Raw genomic sequence first — 24,233 nt, 5'->3', positions numbered from 1 at the left:
ACACACACACACACACACACACACACACACACACACACACACACACACACAAAGACTACAATACATTATGTGTGTGTGTATTTTAAAGACTACAATACATTGATACTATTTTGGGGTTAACAGTAAATTTTAAAGAGACAGAAATCATTACCCCCAAACCCCGCATATTTTGTGTTTTAACCATATTCAGTGTTCTTCACTCCTTTCCATCTAGTATCATTTTTCTTCTGCAACTTCCTTCAACATTCCATACAGAACACATCTATGGCTGATCATTTTTAAATTTTTTGTATATCTGGAAAATATGTTTATTTTGCCTTCCTTTTGAAGGATTTTTTTGGGGAAGGGGGACAGAATTCTGGGTTAACAGTTGCTTCCTTTCAGTACTTAAATCTGCCATTCTTATCATTTTTGTCTAGGTATGTAACATCTTTTTTTTTTCTTCAGCTGCTTTTAGACTTTTCTCTTTCTAAATGATTTTGAGCAATTTGATTATAATGTACTTTTTGGTATGGTTTTCTTCAAGATTCTTGTGCTTGAGATTTATTGACCTTCTCAGATCTGTGAACTTATAATTTATATCAGATCTGGACATTTTTTGACTATTTCTCTTGTCATACAACCCCTCCTTCAGGGACTCTGCTTTCAAGTGCAGGTTATCCTACAGCTCAGTGAAACTGTTTAAAATACTGTTTTTACTGTGTTTCATTTTGGACAATTTGTCTTGGTCTATCTTCAAGTTCACTAGTATTTTCTTCCATGATTTCTAATTTATCTTCAATCTTATCCAGTACAACTTTCACATGTAGGCTTTCTTATCTAGAACTTTGATTTGAATCTTTAAAATTTCCCATGTCTCTGCTTAACTTTTCAAACATATGGAACACAGTTGCAATCACTCTTTTAGAGTCACTATTCCTGACCCTGTGTGAGCTCTAGGACTCTCTGGTGGTTGTTTCCTTGGCTTCTGGTGGTTTCCTACAACCACCAGTACTGTGCAGAATACTAGAGAAGGACCCTCTGCAGATGTTCAGAGTTCACATTCTGTGCAGATCCATTCTCTCTGATGGCTTAATCCAGAAAATTCTAGTTAGGAGTTAGCAAACAGTAAATAGGTAGTGCTTTGTGGGTCATTATTACTCAACTTTCTGGTTATAATTTTTAGGTGGCCAGAGACAACATATAAATGAAATGGTATGGCTGTTACAGGTAAACTTTATTTATGATAATAGCTCATAATACTTTGCTGGTAGATGCTCTTCCTTGGTCTTACTGGACTCTCAGCTCTGTGTCCTCTCTCTGTATTGCACTTGGATCCCCCCTTGCCCCCCCCTCACTGCAGCACAGCCCAGAAACTCTTTCAAGGCAATAAATGGAGGCAGTTGTAAGGCTTGCCTCGTTTGTTTCCCATCTCTCAGGAACCACTGTCTTTCTCTTTTTAAAATGTTTATTCACTTTTTGAGAGGCAGAGACAGAGTGTGAGCAGAGCAGGGGCAGAAAGAGAAGGAGACAGAGAATCTGAAACAGGCTCCAGGCTCTGAGCTGTTAGCACAGAGCCCGATGCAGGGCTCAAACTCACGAACCATGAGATCATGACCTGAGCTGAAGTTGGACGCTTAACCGACTGAGCCACCCAGGCACCCCAGGAACCACGGTCTTTCAATACCTGGTATCCAGTAACTTGAAAACAGTTGTTTTATATATTCTGGTTTTTGTTGTTGTTTCAGGAAGAATGGTACAACCCAAATGGAACTTTGAGAAATACCCAATAAAAACATTATTTTCACACACATAAAATTTTAAATCCAATTGAAACATATATATCTAAAGTATATATTATATGTTTTAACCATTTTCTGTGTTTCTCATTCCTTTCCATATGGTGTCAAAAGTTCTCTCCACCTTTCCTATAATGCTTGTAAAGGTAGAGGAAAACAATTATATCCCAAATAAAACAGAGAGAGATTCTATGGATCCCAGTTACCTTTCTATTGTGTATCAAGGCTATGTTTCTGTTGAATGATCTCCTGTTCCCATTTAACCAGGAAAATTCAATAAGCTTACGGAGGAGCTTCTCACATACCCATGGATTATCTCAGAAAGAAGTTCAAAGTCTGACCTCCCCCCAATAAAGCTAGTTAATGTCAACAACTTAAAAATACTGCTGCTGCCAAATTACCTGAAAGAAAAGGAGGAAACATTATTTTTCCCCTAAATAAAACTTTCCCAAATCAACTCAGTAAATCCTATCTTTAATTTATAATTTGGGAAGCACTGAAGCAGACTAACGAAAAAGCTATTGTCTATTTTGGGGTCATATTCAAAGCAAAATGATATTTGTTAGTCTCTTCTAATGCTTATCTTTGTTTTTGGCAAAGTAATGCACTGAAATAAAGAGCTTATTTCAGAAAAGGTAATTACAGTATGCAATTTTTTTGAAGGGAGAAATTTTTTTTTGTGTTAACACAAAAATTACTAATTTCCTCTGCTATAATCTTTTTATAAACTGTTCCCAAGATTTCTTACGACCAAAGCAAAACATTTTTTTCATATTAGATTCTTGACTTTTACCTTTACTGAGCCATACAGCAAGATTAGATTACCAACTGTACATTCATTTTACACATTTAAATTAATCAATGTACTCAAACAATTTGAATTTGCTGATATTTGACTTCTGTTTTACTTACTCAAAATGGTAATTTCCTATGGTTCAACCTAATAACAAAGGAGACATCTCCACCTCTGTAGAGTAAGGAGCATTCTGGTATGATTCAATTTCTGATAGACCAAAATGCCTCAATTTTGCATCATTCCCATTCAATTAATACAGGTGGGAAATGTGACTACAGTTAAGAACACAACATTTGGAGTTTTTGCTTCCTTCAGTTCAATGTTAGGTGAGAAGTCTTTAGTGTTTCAGGCAAGTTTCTCTTCTCCTCCCCCATCAGTCACCCTTTTGCCACATATGCAGAACTTTGTTTATCAACTAGCAGTGTACTTATTATGATTACAGGGCTGGAAGGGGAGTGGGGATTCCTTGCTAAACATCCTGCTCTCCTACTCTCTTCTCCCTGAGACAAAGTCTCTTTCCCATTTCCATTTACATCATACTTTGTCTACTATTATTATAATTTCCGGAGTTTGTACAAGTCTGCTTCACTTGATTCACAGATCCAAATACAACAAAGAAAATGCGTGTAACATCTGAGACGTTTGCAGTAGAGTTTTCCTCCAAATGGTTATATCTGAAAATACTTTGAGTAATATATTTATCAATTTTTCAAGTTGGCAAATAAGAGGTAATTTCCAATATGGTTAGGTAAAACAAAAGCTTCCCAGCATCAGGTATGGTATCCTTGTGTTTTAAGAGGTCACAACATCTTCTCAAATGGTTTCAGTAAGAGGAATTGGAGAGAAAGCAAGAGGGTAATAAGAATGTCTTCTTAATGAGGCTCTAACTTGCATAAAGGAGCCAACAGATGGGCAGGTAAAGACATTCTCTCTAAACTGGCTCCAGCATTGCTTTTACCAATTGTTATTTCAGGCTTTTATTCCTCTGACGCCGATGTCCATCTTTTGCATATTTAATTGCTTCAGTCCTGTAATACACGGGCATGTCCAAGGACTCTCAATCAAACAGACTTTCTTTGTGTAAGAAAACAGGACTTTAAAATCAGGCTAATTCTGTGTCCCTACCATCAGTGTAAAGAAGTAGTATAATAATTATTACAAAAGTACTTATCTCCTAGGTGTTTTTATACCCTATTAAATTATATCTACAGTGACATTTTACAAAATCAGAGAAAACAAATTAATTATATTCGCCATTTGGAAAACAGATATTACAACATGGCCAGTATCGCATAGTCAGCATAGGTATTTCATTATTAACTCTCTGAAGTCTATTATTTGGAATTCAGTACTTTTGAGACAAGAAACAAAGATAAAGAGTGATGCTTAAACTGTTTTACAGTTTTTACAGAACTTCAGCATCCCTTCATTGACCATAATAACATCTTTATTAAGAGCAAGTGTTGTTATTAATATTTTACACTTATCAAATTATTGAGAGGTGGTTTGGTACTGGAACTCAGGCCTCTTTATCCTTGGCCTAAGCTAGTCCATCTGGAATGGTCTAACATGAAATGCATTTATATTACATATTTTAACTAGAAACTGTAGAATCATCAGTGACTACTTTCTTACAAATTATCTCTAATTCTTTTCTATTCCAACTCTGCAACATCTCACAGGTTTGCCCTGTCTTCTCTGTAATACAGACATAATTAAAGCCATCTCACCTTGCTCCAGGGTCACCGAGCCTCCACACCCCTCCCCTCCTCTGAACCTCCCATTACAACACTGTCAGAGCAATCTTTCTAAAATGCAGTTCTCGGGCGCCTGGGTGGCGCAGTCGGTTAAGCGTCCGACTTCAGCCAGGTCACGATCTCACGGTCCGTGAGTTCGAGCCCCGCGTCGGGCTCTGGGCTGATGGCTCAGAGCCTGGAGCCTGTTTCCGATTCTGTGTCTCCCTCTCTCTCTGCCCCTCGCCCGTTCATGCTCTGTCTCTCTCTGTCCCAAAAATAAATAAACGTTGAAAAAATAAAATAAAATGCAGTTCTGATGGTGTCATTCCAACGCTTGAAAACATCTGGTGGTTTGCTACTGCCTATAGTGGTAGTTCTTAAACTGTGCACCTGGGGATCTCTGTAACTCGAAGAATTAGACAAAGGTGTTTACAGCTGTTAAAATCAAGTAATGTCAATCAGCTTAATTTGCCAGGACACAAAAATCAAGGGACAGAGCTGCATTTGGTTTATGCCCCTATCTTTGTCTTATATATCTGGGACTTATTACTATTTGTCTATGGAACACAATAAATAACAAAATATCAGAATAACAAAACAAAGAAAACCATTATTAATTCTGAGTCAACTCTTCTTAATTCAACACTATTTTCACCACTGTTGAGAGGCAGGGAGAAAATGTTCTCCTGATTTTCATGTGATATTATACAAATTACATTTTTTTCCCAATTCAAATGATAAAAATTAAATACATGCTTCAATAACCTAGAACCTAACAACTTTTATATATTCTGCTTCTTGAACCTGAAAATGACTTACCACACCCCCCTGTGAGGGCTTTAGCAACTAAAGTCATTGCCCTCACAGTTCACTAATATACCCATCTCATTTTATTTTACTTCTTTATTAAACGCCTGTCTCCTGCATTAGTGAAGCAACATATTCTTCATGTTAAATCACAAGTGCCTGACACACAGAAGTCACTCAGTAAATACATGCTGGAAGAATCAGTGAGTTCAATTTTATAAGAGAGCAAGGCGCCAACTATTTGTTACAATTATGGAGTTTCAGAAATTTCAAGGAAAGTCAGTAAATTTTCTGTTTCCAGTGTAATATGTAACACATTATAAACATAAAATAAAATAGTTTTAGAACTATTTTACTTCATGCTGCATAAAACGGCCAGGCAAGATAGTAAGTTCAATACAACAAAACTCCATTAAAAGCATGTCAATGTTGATTCTTTAGGAAGTTTCTTAAAAACATACAGTGCTCATAGCCATCAAGTGAAATTAAGGATCTAGTCAATTCTACAAAATTAAGTTATAATTGTAAAGAATTTTTAATTCTATGAACATAAACTGGATAATAAATACTAAATTGTCTTTCTATGTCTCTCCTGCAAAAAACGCTATGTCCAGTTCACTGTACATTTTTCCCTTAAGTGAAAAAAGACCGTGGATCAATCTCTATAAATGTTAGGGCTTAGATATGAAAGTAAACAAATAAATACCCCATGGAGTTGCAATCATTGCTTCATTGTTCCAAGTAAAATCCTACAAAAAGAAAAACCTGCTGATACTTTCACGGTGAGAAGTTTTTTTCATGTCAGAAACAGATACCAAGTTTTATGAAGTTTATTATATCCTAGTATCCTAATTAAAAAAAAAAAAAAAAACTCTGGAGACCATCAGATATACCCCCCATGAACTTACATAATTGGAGGAGTATATCTCATGGCCAAGTAATATGAATAGAGGCATACTTAATGTGTGCTAAAGCTTATGGTTTACTTTTATATTAAATTTCTTATTTGCCTCAATCTGATTGTTTACAGCCTATGGGCCAGTGGTCATATGCATGGCTGCATTAAAAGTCAGCATTTTAAGATGAAATCTCAAAATACTGTATGGAAAATAAAAAACAATGAGAACTACTTACGGCCAGCAAGCAGGAACTGATAATACTGGACTGCATCGGCAGCGAGGAGCAGAGGGTGGTTTGCATTAAATGGTGGTTGCAATTCATTCCATTGAGGAGTTCTAAGGAAACAGCAGAAGAATATTAATATTTAAGCTTAATAGATGGGATGTAAATCACCATCACTGTCACCACTTATAGACACTGATATAAACTCACACTATCTTTGCAATCATTAAAATGAATTTGTTGGAATGCTGAAACCTGAAATACAAGGTCATCTGCTTAAAAAGAATAAAAAGGTGGCAGGGAGTCATACAGTTAAGTAGAGCTGATATTAGTTTAATGGCAGAAGACCTACTAATAGCATAGACAAGACATTCAAAGCACTGGACAGAGAGGGAGTGTAGAATTCAAATGTCACAACTAAGTAGTTCTAATTTTACTTAATTTTGGACAACTGTTAGAGCTCACTATTCAGAATATGTGTATATTTTAAGATAAAATAAAGCAGGTAAAGTGGTTTTTAAAAAACACCATGCAGTTAAATTAATGGTTGACTTATTACAGACCTAATTAGTATTTGAGTTCCAAAATAAGCCACTTATTTCAACGATAGTGCAGTAATTTTAATTAGATCTGCCTGCTCCTAAATAGCTTGATAAATAAGATATTGATCAGATCAATCTAGTCCAGTAAAGTAGTAGTAAGAATGCTGGAGCCTCCCAAAATCAATATAAGAATATTTTAAATGTCAAAAGGAGAGGCTTATTTTCAGATCCATTTTTGTCTGTTTCCTTCCATACCTGTCAGGACAAATTTTTTTCTGCCTCTTCTGTAACACTGTACACTAAATTGAACAGGTATTATTCTAGATTTTATTTCTCCCTCTTTAATACTTGCTTATAAAGATTCTAATGATCACATACTTTTTAGAAGGACTCTGACTCTTAATAAACATTTCTACAGTGCTTAGCCATTATATCCTGGGAATCACTTTAAAAGGAAACCTGCCAATCTTTTTATATTAGTTTCCAGTCCCCTTAATGGCTGTTCCAATGTACTCTCTATTTTCAGTGAACGTGAGAATGGAAACAGAGGAAGCATAAAGCTCTATCTGTGAGACAGAAAACAACCCAAGTCCTAGAAAACATAACACAAAGATGCAAGGACAAAGTAATTCAAAAGGTGGCATATAGTAAAGACAACTGAAAGCATATGATCACACAAAAACTTGTATGTGAATGTTCTTAGCAGCATAATTCATGACAACTAAAAAGCGGAAATGTCATCAACTGATGGATAAACAAAATGTTTAAACAAATGGATACAAAATGTGGTTTATCCATGCAGTGGACTATTATTTGGCCATAAAGAGGAATGATACATGTTACAACATGGATGGACCTTGAAAACATTATGCTAAATGAAGAAACCCAAATGTAAAAGGTCACATTTTGTATGATTCCATTTATATGGAATGTCCATAGTGGGGAAATCCAAAGAGAAAGTAAATTGTGATTGTCTAGGGCTGAAGGGTTGGGGGAAAGTGGGGAGTGACTGCTAATGGGTACAGAGTTTCTTTTTGGGGGTGATGAAAATTGATTGTGGTGATGGGTACACTACTGTAGGGAAACCTACTGAAAATTCAGTTTAAATGGATTGTATGCACATTATATCTCAAAAAAGGAATTACTGATAAATGCAAAAGCAGAGATGGATCAAAATAATTTTGCTGGGTGAAAAGCAGTAAGACAAAAAAGAGTACGCACACTATGATTCCATTTATATAAAATTCTAGAAATTATAAACTAACCTCTAGTTGCAGAGAGCGGTGACTGCCTGGGGTTCGGTGGGTGAGGTAGGGATAAAGAGGGGCAGGAGGGAAAGACAACAAAGAGGCAAAAGAAAACATTTGGGGGCAATGGATATTTTATAATGTTAATTATGGTGCCAGTTTCACAGACGTATACATATGTCAACTTTATCAAACTGTACATTTTTAATATTTTATACTTCAATAAAGCCACTAAAACAATGGAAAGAGGTACTAACCTAACCAGAGTCCAGCTGGCTCGAGGTGATGTCATCACTTCCAGTGGGGTGTCATCACTAATCTTGGGGGCAGTGCTGAGTGGTCGTGGCTCCATCATGTGCTCCACTAAGGTCCCATAGCAGCTAATAATGTAGAGAGATTCAACGACAACTTGTTTGGACTGATCTACAAACAGAAAAAGGGAACCTGGTTGTGTGATAATGGCATAAAAGTAGCACAGCATAAATTTTATAAGTTACTGACCTTTCAGAGGCTGAAAGAGACCTTTCTGAGGCTGTTGAGAGAAAATACAGCAGGAAATTTTTTACATGGTGCCTGCTCCCTGCCTAAAGGTTGCCTCTTGGAAGTAGATGCTAGTGAATATGAGAATCTCTGTGCTATCAAAATATTTTTAAATCTTAAGCAATTAATTTCAAGAATGTTGAAAATATACCAAAATTCTAATACAGTGAAACAATATTTCAGTTTTTTGTATTTGTCTGCAATGTAATTTGTTCCACATTACAAAAAATGAATGACATCGGGTGGGACAGGGAAGGACTGACTGGAAAGGAACATTGTATGGACTAAGTATTTAGTTACAAGGGATGTACTAACTCAACTGCATGAGAGGCTCTCTGTATGCCTAAATTAGCCTAACTTCTCCTCTACTTTCTCTCAGAACACTTTGTCTTTTAAATTTGGATTAAAATCAACAAATGAATAACATGCAAGTCCTCCCCCTTCCCCCAAATCCTCTTTCTTCTTTCCTCTCCATGGGATCACTGGCCCCTATAGTAAATGAAGACCACTCATACTTTAAGGTCAGGTGCTGAATATGGATTTAATCAAATGACTTTATAAGGAGTACACATGTCCTCACGACCAAAACAGGTTTAGTCCTCTATCTTGGGTTTTCCAGTAAACCTAGGAGCATATAAAATCACTCATGAATGCTGGGTGGGTCACCTTATCTCCATGCCAGAGGAATCAATTACAGCTGATTTGAGAAAATGGCTAACGACCAGTCAGTCAGACATAAAGGAGTAGTAAGTTAAAAGGGTAATTAGAACAGAAGGGAGAAGCATTTGAAATCGAGTTTCACGGAGGGTTTTAACTAGTAACAAAAAGTCATTTTGATAGCATCATTAAAACTAAGGAGGTAACAAAAAAATAAAGATGGGATAAGAAAATGGAAGGCCTGCATACTTTACTGTATCCTTTCCCACTTAGGCAAGAAACCTGCTGTGCCTGAGATCCTATTTCCAAGGAAAGGGTCACAGAAAGGCGATAACAAGGGAGAGGGCTGATGTCTGACTGCCAGTATTAAGTGTAAAGCAGAGCCATTTTGCCAAGAACAATACAGCCTGTGGAACACGGCAGAAAAGTGCCTCGCTAACAACTCAGTTTCTGACCTACTTTAATAGTGCTAAAATAATAAAGACAAAGTCTTAACACTCAACATTAAATACCTGTTCCATGAATGCAGGCACTCTTCTACACAAGAAGGAATAATACACTAAAACTATAATTATATAAATTTTAGGTACTGATCTTGGTGACTGAAGCAGGGATAAAAAAACTATATAAATTCAAAGAAGCAATGGTTACTGTAAAAGAGGACTCCTATTTCTGAGTGGGAGACTTTTTATCTTAATTTATAACACGACAAAGTTGTTGGTAGTTTTTGGTTTGTTTTTTAAAGTCAAGACTGAGCTTTAGAAAACCTGGGTTCAAACTCTGATACTATCACCTCCTAACTGGTGCTTTCAGCTAAGACATTTAAACTCACTGATCTCAAGCTCTTTGTCTCTAAAACAGGGATAACAAGGGTTTTCCTTTCCACACCTCAGAGGCAATGGCATGAAATTAGCTTGTCAAAAATGTAATGAAAAAAAATGTATAATGGTATGGAATTAACAATGTTGAAGACACTGGTAGACTGTGGCCAACAAGACAAAATACAAACATTCAGATGGGCTAAAAGTTTATTTCACATTTATAGTGAGAGGATAGCCTTTCTCCTCCACGAGGCTTGAGTAGTTGAGGATGGATACGCTAACTGAATGGAAAATGAATTTAGAGAATACTGGGTCCAAGATTATTCAAGGAGAACCACTATGAATTTTACTAAAGGCAAATTTAAGCATCAGTAAACTACATACCTTTTTCTCTTTTCAGACCTGCATTATTTGCAAACCACGATCTGGACGTCCCAAACATTGCAGCCACGCAAAATTCTCCGCCCATTGATTTGCTGGGTGAAATTTGTGGAGGTGGTTTAACTTTGCTTAAAAAATAAAATGATAGTAAGAAAATTACCATGATGGAATCACAGACCTCAAGACAGTGACATATTTTCTTCAAAATTCTACCCTAAGTATTCAAACCCTTCAATGTGGACATGCATTTTGCCTTAAGTAATAATTGGCAGTGTGAGATTACGTTCTGCAGTAAAAGTAAAATTAGTTCAAAATTCCAGAGTATTATGAGAATAGTAACTTATAAAAATGATAAAAATTAACTCCTTGAATTATGTGCTGGTGAAATCCAACTCATTTCTTTTCAGATGAATAACATTTTTCTGGAGATTTTAAAGAACAATAGAATCAACATAAACATCTCACAATAATAAAATAGTTTATCATTTCATTTTGATATATAAGATGTGGGATTGACACACCATGTGTGAAAATAACGAGATGATGCAGTTGAAAGCACACACCATGTGTGAAAATAACGAGATGATACAGAATGAAACCCTGCAAATGGTCTCAGCCACAATGCTATGCACGGTGAGACAATGAATGGGAAGATCCAGTGCTCTAGGGCAATATTCACTGATCTGCCTATTGTTTATTTTTTCTTCAAGGGTCTGTGAAAATGATGTGTCTGTTTTTGTTCTGTTCTTCACATATTTGAGGACACATTAAGTAACTGATGTAACTACCATAAAAAAGTACTTGCTTTCTTCTTTGTTTTCTCCAATTTAGCTTTCATACCATCAACTTCTAATATCAACCTTTCATCTTCTGTGACTCTTTTGACTTGGCAAAGACTTCCTCAAAACTCACTGACAATCCTGCTGACCACCTCAGATAAACAATGGTAAGGTTTTCTCTAATTCATACACCAGAAAATAGCCTTGCTGCAAATTGGTCAAGATCACAGCCCAGCTGGGACACCAGAGCTCTGATATTCCTACTCTGCTAGTCAGTCTCCAATGTCAAATAACATTATTTCTACCTTCTTTTGTTCACTATCCTCTATCTCTTTATCTTTTAATAAAGTATGATTAGGTAGAGAAAGATTGGGTTTTGGAGTCAGGAAGAAACCTGAATACTGCCACTTATTAGTGGGTGATTTTGGTTAAGGTATTTAACTTCTTAGAGTTCAGACTACTAATATGTAAAATACAAATAGTAATGCCTACATCATACGGTTATTTTAAGCGTTTTTTTTATTGTATTTGTTCTCTAAGTATGCTCCCTGGCTAGTAGTACCATCTGAGAACTTCTTAGGTATGCAAATATTCATCAAGCCACACCCCAACTCTGAGGATGGGGCTAATAATCTGTGCTTTTTTTTTTTTTTATAATCTTTTTTTTTTTTTTTTTTTTTTTAAACAAGCCCTCCAGGAGATTCCAGTGCATGTTCAGGTTTAAGAACTGCTATATTAGGAAAAGTACATAAAGCAATCAGGGCAGTGCCTTCCCATATTATGGTACTCAACAAGCCCTTCCCATATTATGGTATTCAACAATGTTAACTGTCTTCTATATGGCACACAACCTTAACCTAATTTTCAAAAACATCAGACTGTGCTTTGGTTATCTCAGTTTCCAGGCCCATATGACACTTGAAATAGGCTTCCACATATTTTATTTCCCCAGCCTTCAGCTCTGACATCTTCCTGCTAGGGAAAGCAAAAAGCTTGGATCAGAGGTAACTGTGATTGGTCTTTTTGGTCTCTCCCTTTGTACCAAATCTATGGTAATGCACATTGTCATATATGAAAAGGCCTCTTCTTTCCATCATTTACATTTCTTAATCACTTCACATCATCACCCATAAAAATCATACCTGTGCCTAAAATACCAATACCAGTCACAGTCAGACTTCCACTGACAGGGGATAAAGACATGTTTTTTTGTTTTTTTGTTTTTTAATTTTCTGTGAGGAAATGAATCTGGTTCTACAAAGTTTCACAACTTCCTTGTTGCATTTGCCACAACTACAATAATCTACCAACAGGAAAGAAGACACCAGCCCACCCCCTCCTCCACCCTGACCTACACCAGAACAAACATGTACCTTTCCTCCATATCTGGGTAACCAACATCAGCTTATCCCTTCTGGTTATGATGCTCTCTGCTGGAATACCTTAGAGTCCAAATTTTCCTTCAAAGCCTTTATTTCCATCACTGAACTGCTATCACTGAGCAAGTAAGTTGCTATAACTAGCATCTTTTAGTTCCTCTGGTCATTTTTAACCCTTAGGAGTTTGGGGAGGTTGGAGAGAGGAGGAAAGAAAAAAAAGTTCCATAATTTGTTGAAAGGTGTTTCCAATTATGTGACTATGTGTTTTTACTAGAATCACCATCAGGGAACAATAATACTACAATGTACAAATAAGCTTTCACAGGGACAAATTCAAAGCTCTTTGCAAATTACTGGATGCTATTTTTGTTTTGCTTTTTTTTTTTTTAAGCACGTGGTAAGCAACAAGATAGAATACAAGTGAACAGCATGACACTTCTTAAGAGAGGCTATGGTACAGATAAAATGTGCCTACTGAACAGACTTAAAAAATAGTTGCTATCAGGCCAGATAGTTACTTTCACAACACAGTAATAAAGAGTAGAAATATGGTAAGATATCAACTTAATCTTTGGCCATGCAAAAATATATTCTGTGTGTGGTTTTAAGCATATTGTCTATTCAGTCCATGACAAAAGCTAAAACTTCTTACGCTTCCATAATATTACACATAACTCAGCATCTGAGCACACAACTAAAAAGCATCAACATGGTATTATCTTATACAAACTCATTATCTGCTGCAGAGAGTAAGTATCTTATGATAAAAGTATGCTTAAAATTATGTAAAAAATCATCATTTTAAGTTTTAGACCTTATTTCTTCTTTTTCTTCTGATAGGGTCTTAATAAATCATATTAGTAAAAGTTTGTGTTAAATAAGTGATTAAAAGAGTTTTTATCCCTGAGAATAACTTGCTACCTTGTACATGGTATAGTGCTGTGTACTGGGGATAGAGCATATTTGATGAATATATTCATAGCAAGTCATTTCTATCATCAATCTATATTTGGAATGACTGTGGTATTTAACAAAACAACATAAAAATATGCATGTGTCTAGAAGACTTTCAGAAAAATTAAAAGGAGAAATAATCTGAAGAAAAGGTTACTATTAATAAAGTATTCCTACCTAAAGGGAGAAAATTTAATTTTGACTAACTTTGCTCTTTATCCTAAGTTTTAAAAAGACCAACACCAGGAATTTTGGATGGAAGCAGAAATGAACTTTTCCAAAACGATCCAGAATACTTCTATTGCAAAATAACGTTCTGTTGGCAGAAAAATAAAACACTGAAAAGTGAAACATACGTGGAAGGAACAAAAGATAAAAGTATTAGTCTTGTAAATCATGTTCACTTTATATTGGTGACCCAACCGTTTTAGGAAAGCATTCCATTACTACCTTTTTTTTTCTTTCTTCCTCTCAGCCTCTCCCTTTATTCTGGGAAAGGGACTTAATAAATCCCATTACAAAACATTTGCAAGTTTAAAAAGAATACCTCTGGGTGTTTGGAGGCCTTCCTTCATTTATTTATCAACGTATTAAATTGTCTTGATATAAAAAATAAAATTTCAATGTATATGGTGTCCAGAAATTCAATTGTGTTGGTTATGGTTTAAATCAGAAAAAAGCATTCTGATAGAGCTTATGATGGATTCCTTTCTACTGAGAACTCTTGCTCTTTACTCTCCTGAGCCCATCATAAATAACATGTTCAAAAATTAAAAGTAGAATTTGGCTTAATTTGTGTGCAGTATGTAAAAGAAAAATGAAGTGAATTCAACTTTCACCATATTGGGCACAATAATGATCATAGAATATCATATTTGCTAAATTTTATACCAGAAAACAACATAATAAAAAGTAAAATAAACATACAAAGAAACAAAAAACCAAAACAAATAAGGTACTAAATTTAAAACTCTGGAGTTTACCTTTTTGTCACTCCTTTTTGAGAGACTTAACCATCTAACTGTTAAGTGAGAATCATTTTCACTGCCATCAGAAGTTCTAGGGACATTAACACTATGACATCTTCCAAAATACTTATAGAGACTACTGAAGTTACCCATTGGCTTTTACTGTATTATGTAATCCAATCAGATTAACATATTGAATTTCTCTTGCCTTTTTTGTTTCTCCACACCCTACTGCAAAGAGGAAAAAAAAAAAGCAAACTAATAATATCTGCTTTAAAATTACAGAAAAATTATGTCCATCTGGATAAATCTACTATGTCCCATAGAACAGGGCACAAATGGAGTATCTGCGGAAGGCATGAAAAGCAGCAATGACGTTCTGTGCCTTGGTTAGAAGGACACAAGCATGGAAAGAGCTAAACTGAGATAGAAACACCATTTCTTTCCTTTTCTAGAACATAAGGGTACACTCGATATTCCAGTTTAAATGTTGGACACAATATTGCTGTAAGAATTACAAGTGGTATGGTGTCTTTGTAGATAAGAAGAAAAATCTTTCTTTATATTCTTCACTGTGATTGAACTTTTAAAAGGAATTTAGAAGTTTTCTCTCACTCTCAACTTTATTTTTCTAAAAGAAGAACTAAGAGGGAAACTGAAAGTATTTTATTTCAAATAAAGATATTAATAATATACCTAAAATTATTCTATCACGTTATTCTTAAAGCTCTAACAGATTCATGTAAACTTAATAAGATTCTCCCCTCCATGTAAATCTTTCCTCTCAAAAATGAATTTCTAATATTTTAAAGATTCTCAAAAGAACAAGATTAGTTTAAATAAAGTATTTATATATAAATTGAATATTCTCAGGCAGCACTAATTAAAATTTAAATATAGTTTGATATGTAAGTTTTAATTCTTCTTTAACTTAACCTTGTATAATACAAATACAGGTTATGAGTATGGGATATATCCAAATGGGCTATTTTTGTCCACACTACTATGTATATATTTTTTCTTGTGATAAGCAATTCAAAAATACCAGCAGTTTAAACATAATACTACATGTACATTAGAAGCTCAATAAATACTTGTTATTATTTGTAATACTGAAAGCAAAATCCATTTTTAACAATTCACAATGACTATTTCTCTTAAAATTTCTATATTAAAGAAGTATTATATGTGTGATTCTTTTCTAATATTTTAGACAGTCATTCAAACTCATATATCCTGGAGGATGCACAATCCCCAGAGTGTAGAAGATGGCTAAAATGTCAAAGACGACCTATATAACTTTCCAACAAGTTTATTTTGTTATCAAAAGGAAAGACATTATTTTAAACTGACTCACTGCAACTGCATGAATAAAAACAAACCAGTTTATCAAAGAACGAAGAATTAGCAGAAACTGTGATCTATCAAAAGCAAAATCTTAGCTAAATACAAAGGTTGCAACTTGAAAGTAATAAAAAAAATTGTATGAAGTGTTCATTACATTTTAAGAGGAACTATAAAAATTTCATATTCTTCCAAAACACAAATGTTAACCTGCAACTGGAAGTACTATAAAAATATTTGTTTGGCATAACGTTTTATTTCGGAACTGTAAATAAAAACATCCTCCGGTTGAATGCTAAATAGCATGGAAAAACAGCAAAAACTGCTAAAACAAAGAAGCTCTTATAAACAAGCTAGAAGTTGTCAAATTTATATTCATTTTGCTGCCTTAATTTGAGGTTTCATTAAGATCTTAATGGGAAAAACATGCACCACTAGTGAAGGAACGTATTTTAAAGGAGGATCTTTTAGGCCAGTATAAGTGACTAAAAACGAGTTTCTTGTGAGCTAACGATGGCATCAAACAAACCACAAAGCAGTCTTCTAAAAGACAGGCAATGATTTAAAAGTCTACTATATTTCATATATCCCTTTCTTTAATCTGGCTCTTTTAATCTTGTTTCAACCTCAAATCATTTCTGGTTGACAAGTGCTTTTGCTTAAATTTGAGGAGCATATAAGCCGGTGAAGGAATGGAGTTTTCTTATTTAACATACAACATTTGTTACTCCATCTTTATTTACTTCCATGCTAAAACTTCAGTCTTTATTAACATACTAAAACTCTTTTCTTTGTACTTAGAATGAGAAATTTATCCTAAGATGGAATCTAAGTTTAGTCTACAAAGGAAATCTGTCATATGTTGAATCTAGCATTTAAAAACTGCTCACTATAAGCTCCTAAGTAAGATCCATGTATCTTATTTGTTTGGGGATGAAATCTGGTTAACAAAAAGAATGAAGATGGACTTGCAGGGAATTTTTATGCCCTTATTCCCTGAATTTCTTTAAAATAGTTTCACAATCTGTGTCCTAATTTTGATGCTGCATTTCAAGGAGGAAGTCTTTATGATTGGTTACCCTGTTCTTATATGATAATAAAATTTTCAGATGTTCCTGTGGCAAATGAACACTGAAATTAGTTTGCATTACATTAGAGTGTACCTGAAAGAACTACAGCAGTTTCTTTTTATTCAGGAGAAAAATCATTGGCAGGCTTTTCCCTAGGATAATGGGACAGTATGAACAATTCCCAGGAACAGTTATAAGAACTACACACACATGTGCAAAACTCTCTCAAGTATTCTGATTACATTTATAAAACTGATATACCTTATATTGCCCCAGTCCTTCTGGCTCACTTAACTCTTAAAAGCAAAAAAAAAAAAAAGGTATGATCTAATTCAAAGAAGCTTCTTTTCAAAAATGGTATTTTTCCCTTTAACAACACAGTAGTAGAAGCAGCTAACATTTACTGATCTCTTACTATGTGCCACTTAAAAGATAAGGAAACCGAGAAACAGGAAGGTTTTAGAAAATTACGCACGATCATATAGGTAGTAAGTGTGTGAACTGGGGTTTAGGACCTAGACAGTCTGATTCTGGAGGCCTAACTTTTAACCAGAATATTAAATATACCAGGCTCTAAATTCATTCTACTTCACATCTTTACATGAAAGTATTACATATGCTCCGTTTCTTTTCTATGACTCTCGTGTCTAAGACTGACAAAGTTACATTTTAGGCATTATTATATGCGAATTTAGTAAATAAATAAGTTATAGTCAAAATAATAAATTATTTAGGGGTTTTTATGTGAATCACAAATTTCTTCATCATGTAGGCCCTTAAATACTTAAACTCTTCAAAACAGAACTGACCCTATTCCTTTGGTACCAAATAAAATGCAGTAAAAATTTATAGGCTATTTTTAGTATACCTTAAATATCTTTATATTTCAAAATAAATCCTACCTTCAAATGTTCAGCACGATACATAAGGCGCTTTTATCACTATACTACTCAAAGCTTTAAACTCTGTTGTTAGCCTTGTCTTATAACATACACTAGCATTATGAGAAAATCCTAATTTCTTATTTTTAAATATTAGTCTGTGATTGTTTTATTTGACTCTTCAAGAAATTAAGTGAAACCAAAAAAAAAAAACAAAAAAAAACCCTGCTCTTTTAAAGCTTAAATATCAACATTCATGTCCCATCAATAAATTGTTCAGTAATGTGCATCTATCTGTGATCAGGCCATGCAACTGAAGACAAAAGTACGAAACAGAGTTACTTTTTGAGAGTACAGCAAATGAATTAGGCATGCGGGACTGAACTGGGACTCACCATGGAGCTTTTATGGAAAAACACCCCGCTCCAAACAGATAAGGCCTTCGTGGAAAAGGGGGGAAAACGCACAAAAAATTAGAGGAAAACTCATTTCACATTAACAAATACATGTATATCATACTGTTATCGAGTATGGATAAAATAACTGAAAAAATTAGTAATCATTTGCAATTCTGCTGTAGATACTAATGAGTCTGATATAACCAATAAACAGAATGACGTGAAATAACAAGTCCCTTAATTTTCATAGGATTGGCGATTTCAAAATGGTCTATTTCTCCCCCTTTTCTGGAGTACCCCTGTAGGGTTCCTAAGGTAAAATAAAATAAATTTCACTTCTGAGGCCCTTAAAACAAAGTACAAGTTAAGTGGAATAATCAGATAGAGAGAAGAGTGGAATCAGGAGCAACAGATGTGTGGTTGTATGACACAAAATGTTTAAAATCAGCTAAAGAGAACTCAATAAAAAATTGATAAGCATTATTTGCTCTTCACTGATTGCATTCTCAGAGCCACAGAAAGAAAGTATGTATTTTCTAGGCTACTTATTTAAAGTAAATTGAACTGTGCATTGCTGGCCAAAGGAACAAACACTAAATATAAGTAGTATGATTTATTTCCATGTAGGGTCACATTCCCAGAAATTAGCATTTCTCTTAATAGTGATAGAGATTGGCTTCTTCTACCCAGCCTGCATTGGGTTAGGTTTGAATACTGTAAAGCCACAATTGTTTCTTTTAAATACAACTGGGGATACAAAGTCCAATTTCATTGTTACACATACTCATTAATATTCTGTTCACAGCCATTTCAGACATGCTACACATATTTGCATACAAAGAAGATTGGCTGATTTAACTATATCCAAAAAAAGTGTTGGTGTAGTATCTGACATTTGGAAGTAAGACATAAATTGAGAAGGAAAGCACACTGGCAAAACCTGGATATTCTTCTTCAACTTTGGTGTTAAGAACATTATAAAAATAAAAATTTCTGCCAAATGATTAGCATTAATCTGCCTGTGAATTGAGTTTCACAAAAAGAAACTTGGGTAAAATGTTTTCACAATGAGTACAATTCTCAGGACTGATGCACAGAAGAAACAAAGAGAATAACAGAAAGGTAAGTATCTCTGATTAGAGATACTAATCAGAGAAAAGTGAGTTGGAAGAACTGGGATATCAAAGAGAAAGAAAAGAAACTTTAGAAATGGTGTCAATGCAAAGTAAATCTCTCTCATAGTTAATAAGACACAACCAAAAGATATGATATCATTATCCACATTAAAACGTTGGATTTTCAAACTTTTTTAACTGAGACCCATAAAATACATTTTAAGGTGCAGGCTGATGTGTACATGAATGCACATAAATTGAAACAATAATTGAATGAATGTATTTTTTGTCTGTAATCAAATTTACTATTCTATATTTCAATGTTTTATAAACATTAATGTTGGGATTTAGTTACAAGGAAAATTAATGCACATTCTGACAGGGTAGGTCTGGGTGAGGCCCTAGATTCTGTATTTCTAACAAGCTCCCAGGTCATACCAAAGCTGCTTGTTTGTAGAACCAGTAGTAGCAAAGTTACATTTTATTTTATTCTATATCATTAATGAAAAATAGTCACAATCTCCTTATCTGATTGCATGATTCACAAATTGTATCAGAAACAAAATGTTACTGGAGCTCACCCTGCACTCCGACAAACCAAACACCCATTTAAATAACTCAGACCACTTGAAGACTCCAATCTCAGTAACACAATAACGCCCTGTAGAAATTATCAGAAAATGGAAGCTTCGATATGTTTCTATATGCCCACAAATACTTCCAAAATGAAAAGGTTATTGTTAGCATACAGTACCCAACTTCCTTTGAGTTTCATTAGGCAAGGCACATGAAATAACAAACAGTTCAAATGATTCTGACACATGCGCTGACCATTGGGAACATCTAGACATGAGTCGCTCTTCAGTGTATATATTATATCAACACTGGACAGTGTCCCATCTTATTCTAAATATCAGACTACAGCTAAGTCACTGTAAAACATTTGAAAGTTTCATCCTACTCCTTCATGACTTAAAAGGCTTCTCTACTGATACCAAAAAACAACCCAACAAAATTGAAACAAAACTTTAAAGTTTCTACACTTCAAAAGACCAGTTGATGCTCCCCACCTGTAGAGCCAGCAAATACCCTTTCCTAGGTTAAAGTTTCCATATATATAAAAAGGAAACATGAATTTGCCAAACAAATTAAACACAAGCTTAAAAAAAATCTCCTAAATTTTCCTTTCTAGGCAATAGCAGTGTATGTTATTAACAAAAGATTTCAACAACCATTTCTTTCCCCACAATCCTAAAATGACTGTTAACTCTCCAGACACTGTAGTAAACAGGCCGGTACAAAGCAGCAGCAATGTCAAATTTAAAGACAATACGGTTCTCACTGTTCAAAACATAACCCAATTGTGTGAGTTAAAAGCAACCCTCCTTCAACCAAATAAGGATCCATTGGCTAACACAGCTCAAGGAGAAAATAGAGGGCTAGAGAAACTGAATGAGGACCCACTCTCATATACACTTGGCATGTTCCCCATTTACACTTACCCACTTCTTACCCACTCTTACAAACTGGACCTCTGCCACATACATGTAAAAGAAGAGCCACAAACTCCAAAGAATTAGAGTGACTGACGTAATTACTGACTTTGTATGGGTAGTGTCAGCTGCTCTTTTGAAATGTGCCTGCTTCATCTTTCCTCAGTAGCAAAAGAATGAAAATATAAAGTCACAAAGGACAAGTCCATGATCCAGCTGTCTTTGCCTATGACTTCCCCTCCCCTTTCAAAATCCCACATTTGTAGTTTTATATGAGGATAGTTAGGAGGAAGAAGAGAGTATGTGAGTGGGAGTGTATGTTGAATAAAATGGTTTATATTAACATATGCAACTCAAATTATGATGTTCAGATATTAAGAATTTCTGTGTTTTCTCAACACTATTAAGTTTCAACAGGTTTAACAATCCTGCCATACAAAATCTATTCACTTTGTCACAGTTATGTCCTTTTTAAGCTGAATTCTGATTCAAAAACATCAGGACTGGCCAAGAGATGAAAAATCCAGAAATATTTTTTATATACTTATTTATAGTGCAACGTGAAGGGACTTGACCATTGGTTCTCAACGGGTTTCTTCCAGAGATTCTCAGAAACCAAGAAGGAATTGTGTTTTATATCATAATAAATGCTATATAAGTTTTTAAACACTGATTCATTTGGCTGAATGTCACATAATAAAACAAAAGCTTTGGTGTTACTAGCTGAAAGCAAGGCAAACATGAAGGTTTTTTTTTATGTTAATTTATTTTAAGAGAATAACAGAGACAGTGTGTGAGTAGGAAAGGGATAGAGACAGAGGGAGACACACAGAATCCAAAGCAAGCTCCAGGCTCTGAGCTGTCAGCACAGAGCCTGACACGGGGCTCAAACCCACTAGCCGTGAGATTATGACCTGAGCCGAAGTCAGATATTTAACCGACTGAGCCACCCAGGCACACCAAGATTTTTTTAAATGCAAGGAAAAAGTAAAACTAGATTTTATTTTGAATGCGCTGAAGTGTTCCATAACCCAACTTTAGCGCTGAAAGGTATAAATGGTTCAATCATCTTTAAAGAATTAACTGGAGTCTAAGAGAAAAATTCTATAAATATACTCTGAAAGTCCTATTTCTCAATTGCTCAGGTCTTATGAAAATTCAGACACTATTGTATAACAGACATCAGAATGAGCCCATATTATGGACAACTATATGCCAACAAACTGGACAATCTAAAAGAAAAGGAAAAAAACCTTAGAAATATACAACTTACCAAGACTAAATAAGAAATAGAAAATCTAAACAGAACAATTATTAGTAAGGATATTGAATCAGTAATCAACAATCTCCTAATAAAGAAAAGCATAGGACTAGATGGCTTCACTGGTAAATTTTACCAAAACTTTTAAAGAATTAACACCAACTCTTTTTTTTAAATATGAAATTTATTGTCAAATTGGTTTCCATACAACACCCAGTGCTCATCCCAACAGGTGCCCTCCTCAATACCCATCACCTGCTCTCCCCTCTCTCCCACCCCCCATCAACCTTCAGTTTGTTCTCATTTTTTAAGAGTCTCTTAAGTTTTGGCTCCCTCCCTCTCTAACTTTTTTTTTTCCTTCCCCTCCCCCATGGTCTTGTGTTAAGTTTCTCAGGATCCACATAAGAGTCAAAACATATGGTATCTGTCTTTCTCTGTATGACTTATTTCACTTAGCATAACACTCTCCAGTTCCATCCACATTGTTACAAAAGGCCATATTTCATTCTTTCTCATTGCCACGTAGTATTCCATTGTGTGGAAGTTCTAACATCAGCAATCAGACAACAAAAGGAAATCGAAGGCATCCAAATTGGCAAAGATGAAGTCATGCTTTCACTTTTTGCAGATGACATGATATTATACATGAAAAACCCGACAGACCCCACCAAAAGTCTGCTAGAACTGATACATGAATTCAGCCAAGTCGCAGGATACAAAATCAATGTACAGAAATCAGTTGCATTCTTATACACTTACAATGAAGCAACAGAAAGACACATGAAGAAACTGATCCCATTCACAATTGCACCAAGAAGCGTAAAGTACCTAGGAATAAACCTAACCAAAGATGTAAAGATCTGTATGCTGAAAACTATAGAAAGCTTATGAAGGAAATTGAAGAAGATATAAAGAAATGGAAAAACATGCCATGCTCATGGATTGGAAGAATAAATATTGTTAAAATGTCCATACTACCCAAAGCTATCTACACATTCGATGCAATCCCAATCAAAATTGCACCAGCATTCTTCTCGAAGCTAGAACAAGCAATCCTAAAATTTGTATGGAACCACAAAAGACCCCGAATAGCCAAAGTAATTTTGAAGAAGAAGACCAAAGTGGGAGGCATCACAATCCCAGACTTTAGCCTCTACTACAAAGCTGTAATCACCAAGACAGCATGGTATTGGCACAAAAACAGACACATAGACCAATGGAATAGAATAGAAACTCCAGAATTAGACCCAACAATGTATGGCCAACTAATCTTTGACAAAGCAGGAAAGAATATCCAATGGAAAAAAGACAGTCTCTTTAACAAATGGTGCTAGGAGAGCTGGACAACAACTTGTAGAAGTATGAAACTAGATCACTTTCTTACACCATTCACAAAAATAAACTCAAAATGGATAAAGGACCTGAATGTGAGACAGGAAACCATCAAAACCCTAAAGGAGAAAGCAGGAAAAAACACCAACTCTTAAACTCTTCCAAAAAATCAAAGTGGACAGAACACTCCCAAACTCATTTTGCAAAGCTAGCATAATCCTGATACCAAAACCAGAAAAAGACACCACTAGGAAAACAAAAAACAAACAACAACAACAACAAAAAAACTATAGGCCAATATTCAAAATGAATATAAATGGAAAAATTCTCAATAAAACATCAGCAAACCAAATTCAGCAGCACACTATAAGGATCATTCACCATGATCAAGTGAAATTCATTCTGGGGATGGCAAGGATGATTCAACATACACAAACCAATCAATGTGATACATCACATTAGTAGAATGCAAAAAAATCATATGATCATCTAGCAGACACAGAAAAAGCATTTGACAAAATTTAAAACGCATCCATAATAAAAACTCTTAACAAATCAGGCAAAGAAGGAATATATCTCAACATAAAGGCCATATAAAACAAGCACAGCTAACATCATACCCAATGGTAAAAGATGGAAAGCTTTTCCTCTAAGATCAGGAACAAGACAATGGCACCCACTCTCACCACTCTTTTTCAATATAGTACAGGAAATCCTAGCTAAAGCAATCAGGCAAGAAAGCAGAATTGGAAAAAAAAAAAAAAGAAAGAAAGAAAGAAAGAAAGAAAGAAAGAAAGAAAGAAAGAAAGAAAGAAAGAAAGAAAGAAAGAAA

The 24,233-nt window shown here is 34.9% G+C and overlaps 1 protein-coding gene across 1 annotated transcript in view; it reads right to left on the bottom strand.

Annotated features, from left to right (window-relative positions):
* Window positions 1-24,233, bottom strand: part of BCAS3 (BCAS3 microtubule associated cell migration factor) — a 632,238-nt gene that overhangs the window by 294,370 nt on the left and 313,635 nt on the right. Inside the window, exons 19-22 of the mRNA XM_040497881.1 lie at window positions 18,198-18,242; window positions 10,431-10,555; window positions 8,286-8,451; window positions 6,252-6,352 (exon numbers count right to left, since the gene is read on the bottom strand). Of these exons, the coding sequence (XP_040353815.1) occupies window positions 6,252-6,352; window positions 8,286-8,451; window positions 10,431-10,555; window positions 18,198-18,242 (437 nt within the window). The remainder of the gene's footprint in view (window positions 1-6,251; window positions 6,353-8,285; window positions 8,452-10,430; window positions 10,556-18,197; window positions 18,243-24,233) is intronic.

This window comes from Herpailurus yagouaroundi, unplaced genomic scaffold (genome assembly GCF_014898765.1).
Source record: "Herpailurus yagouaroundi ecotype Mexico unplaced genomic scaffold, PumYag 189, whole genome shotgun sequence".
NCBI lineage: Eukaryota > Metazoa > Chordata > Mammalia > Carnivora > Felidae > Herpailurus > Herpailurus yagouaroundi.
The sequence above is the reverse complement of the archived record's forward strand: the minus strand, read 5'-3'. Positions and strand labels throughout refer to the sequence as shown.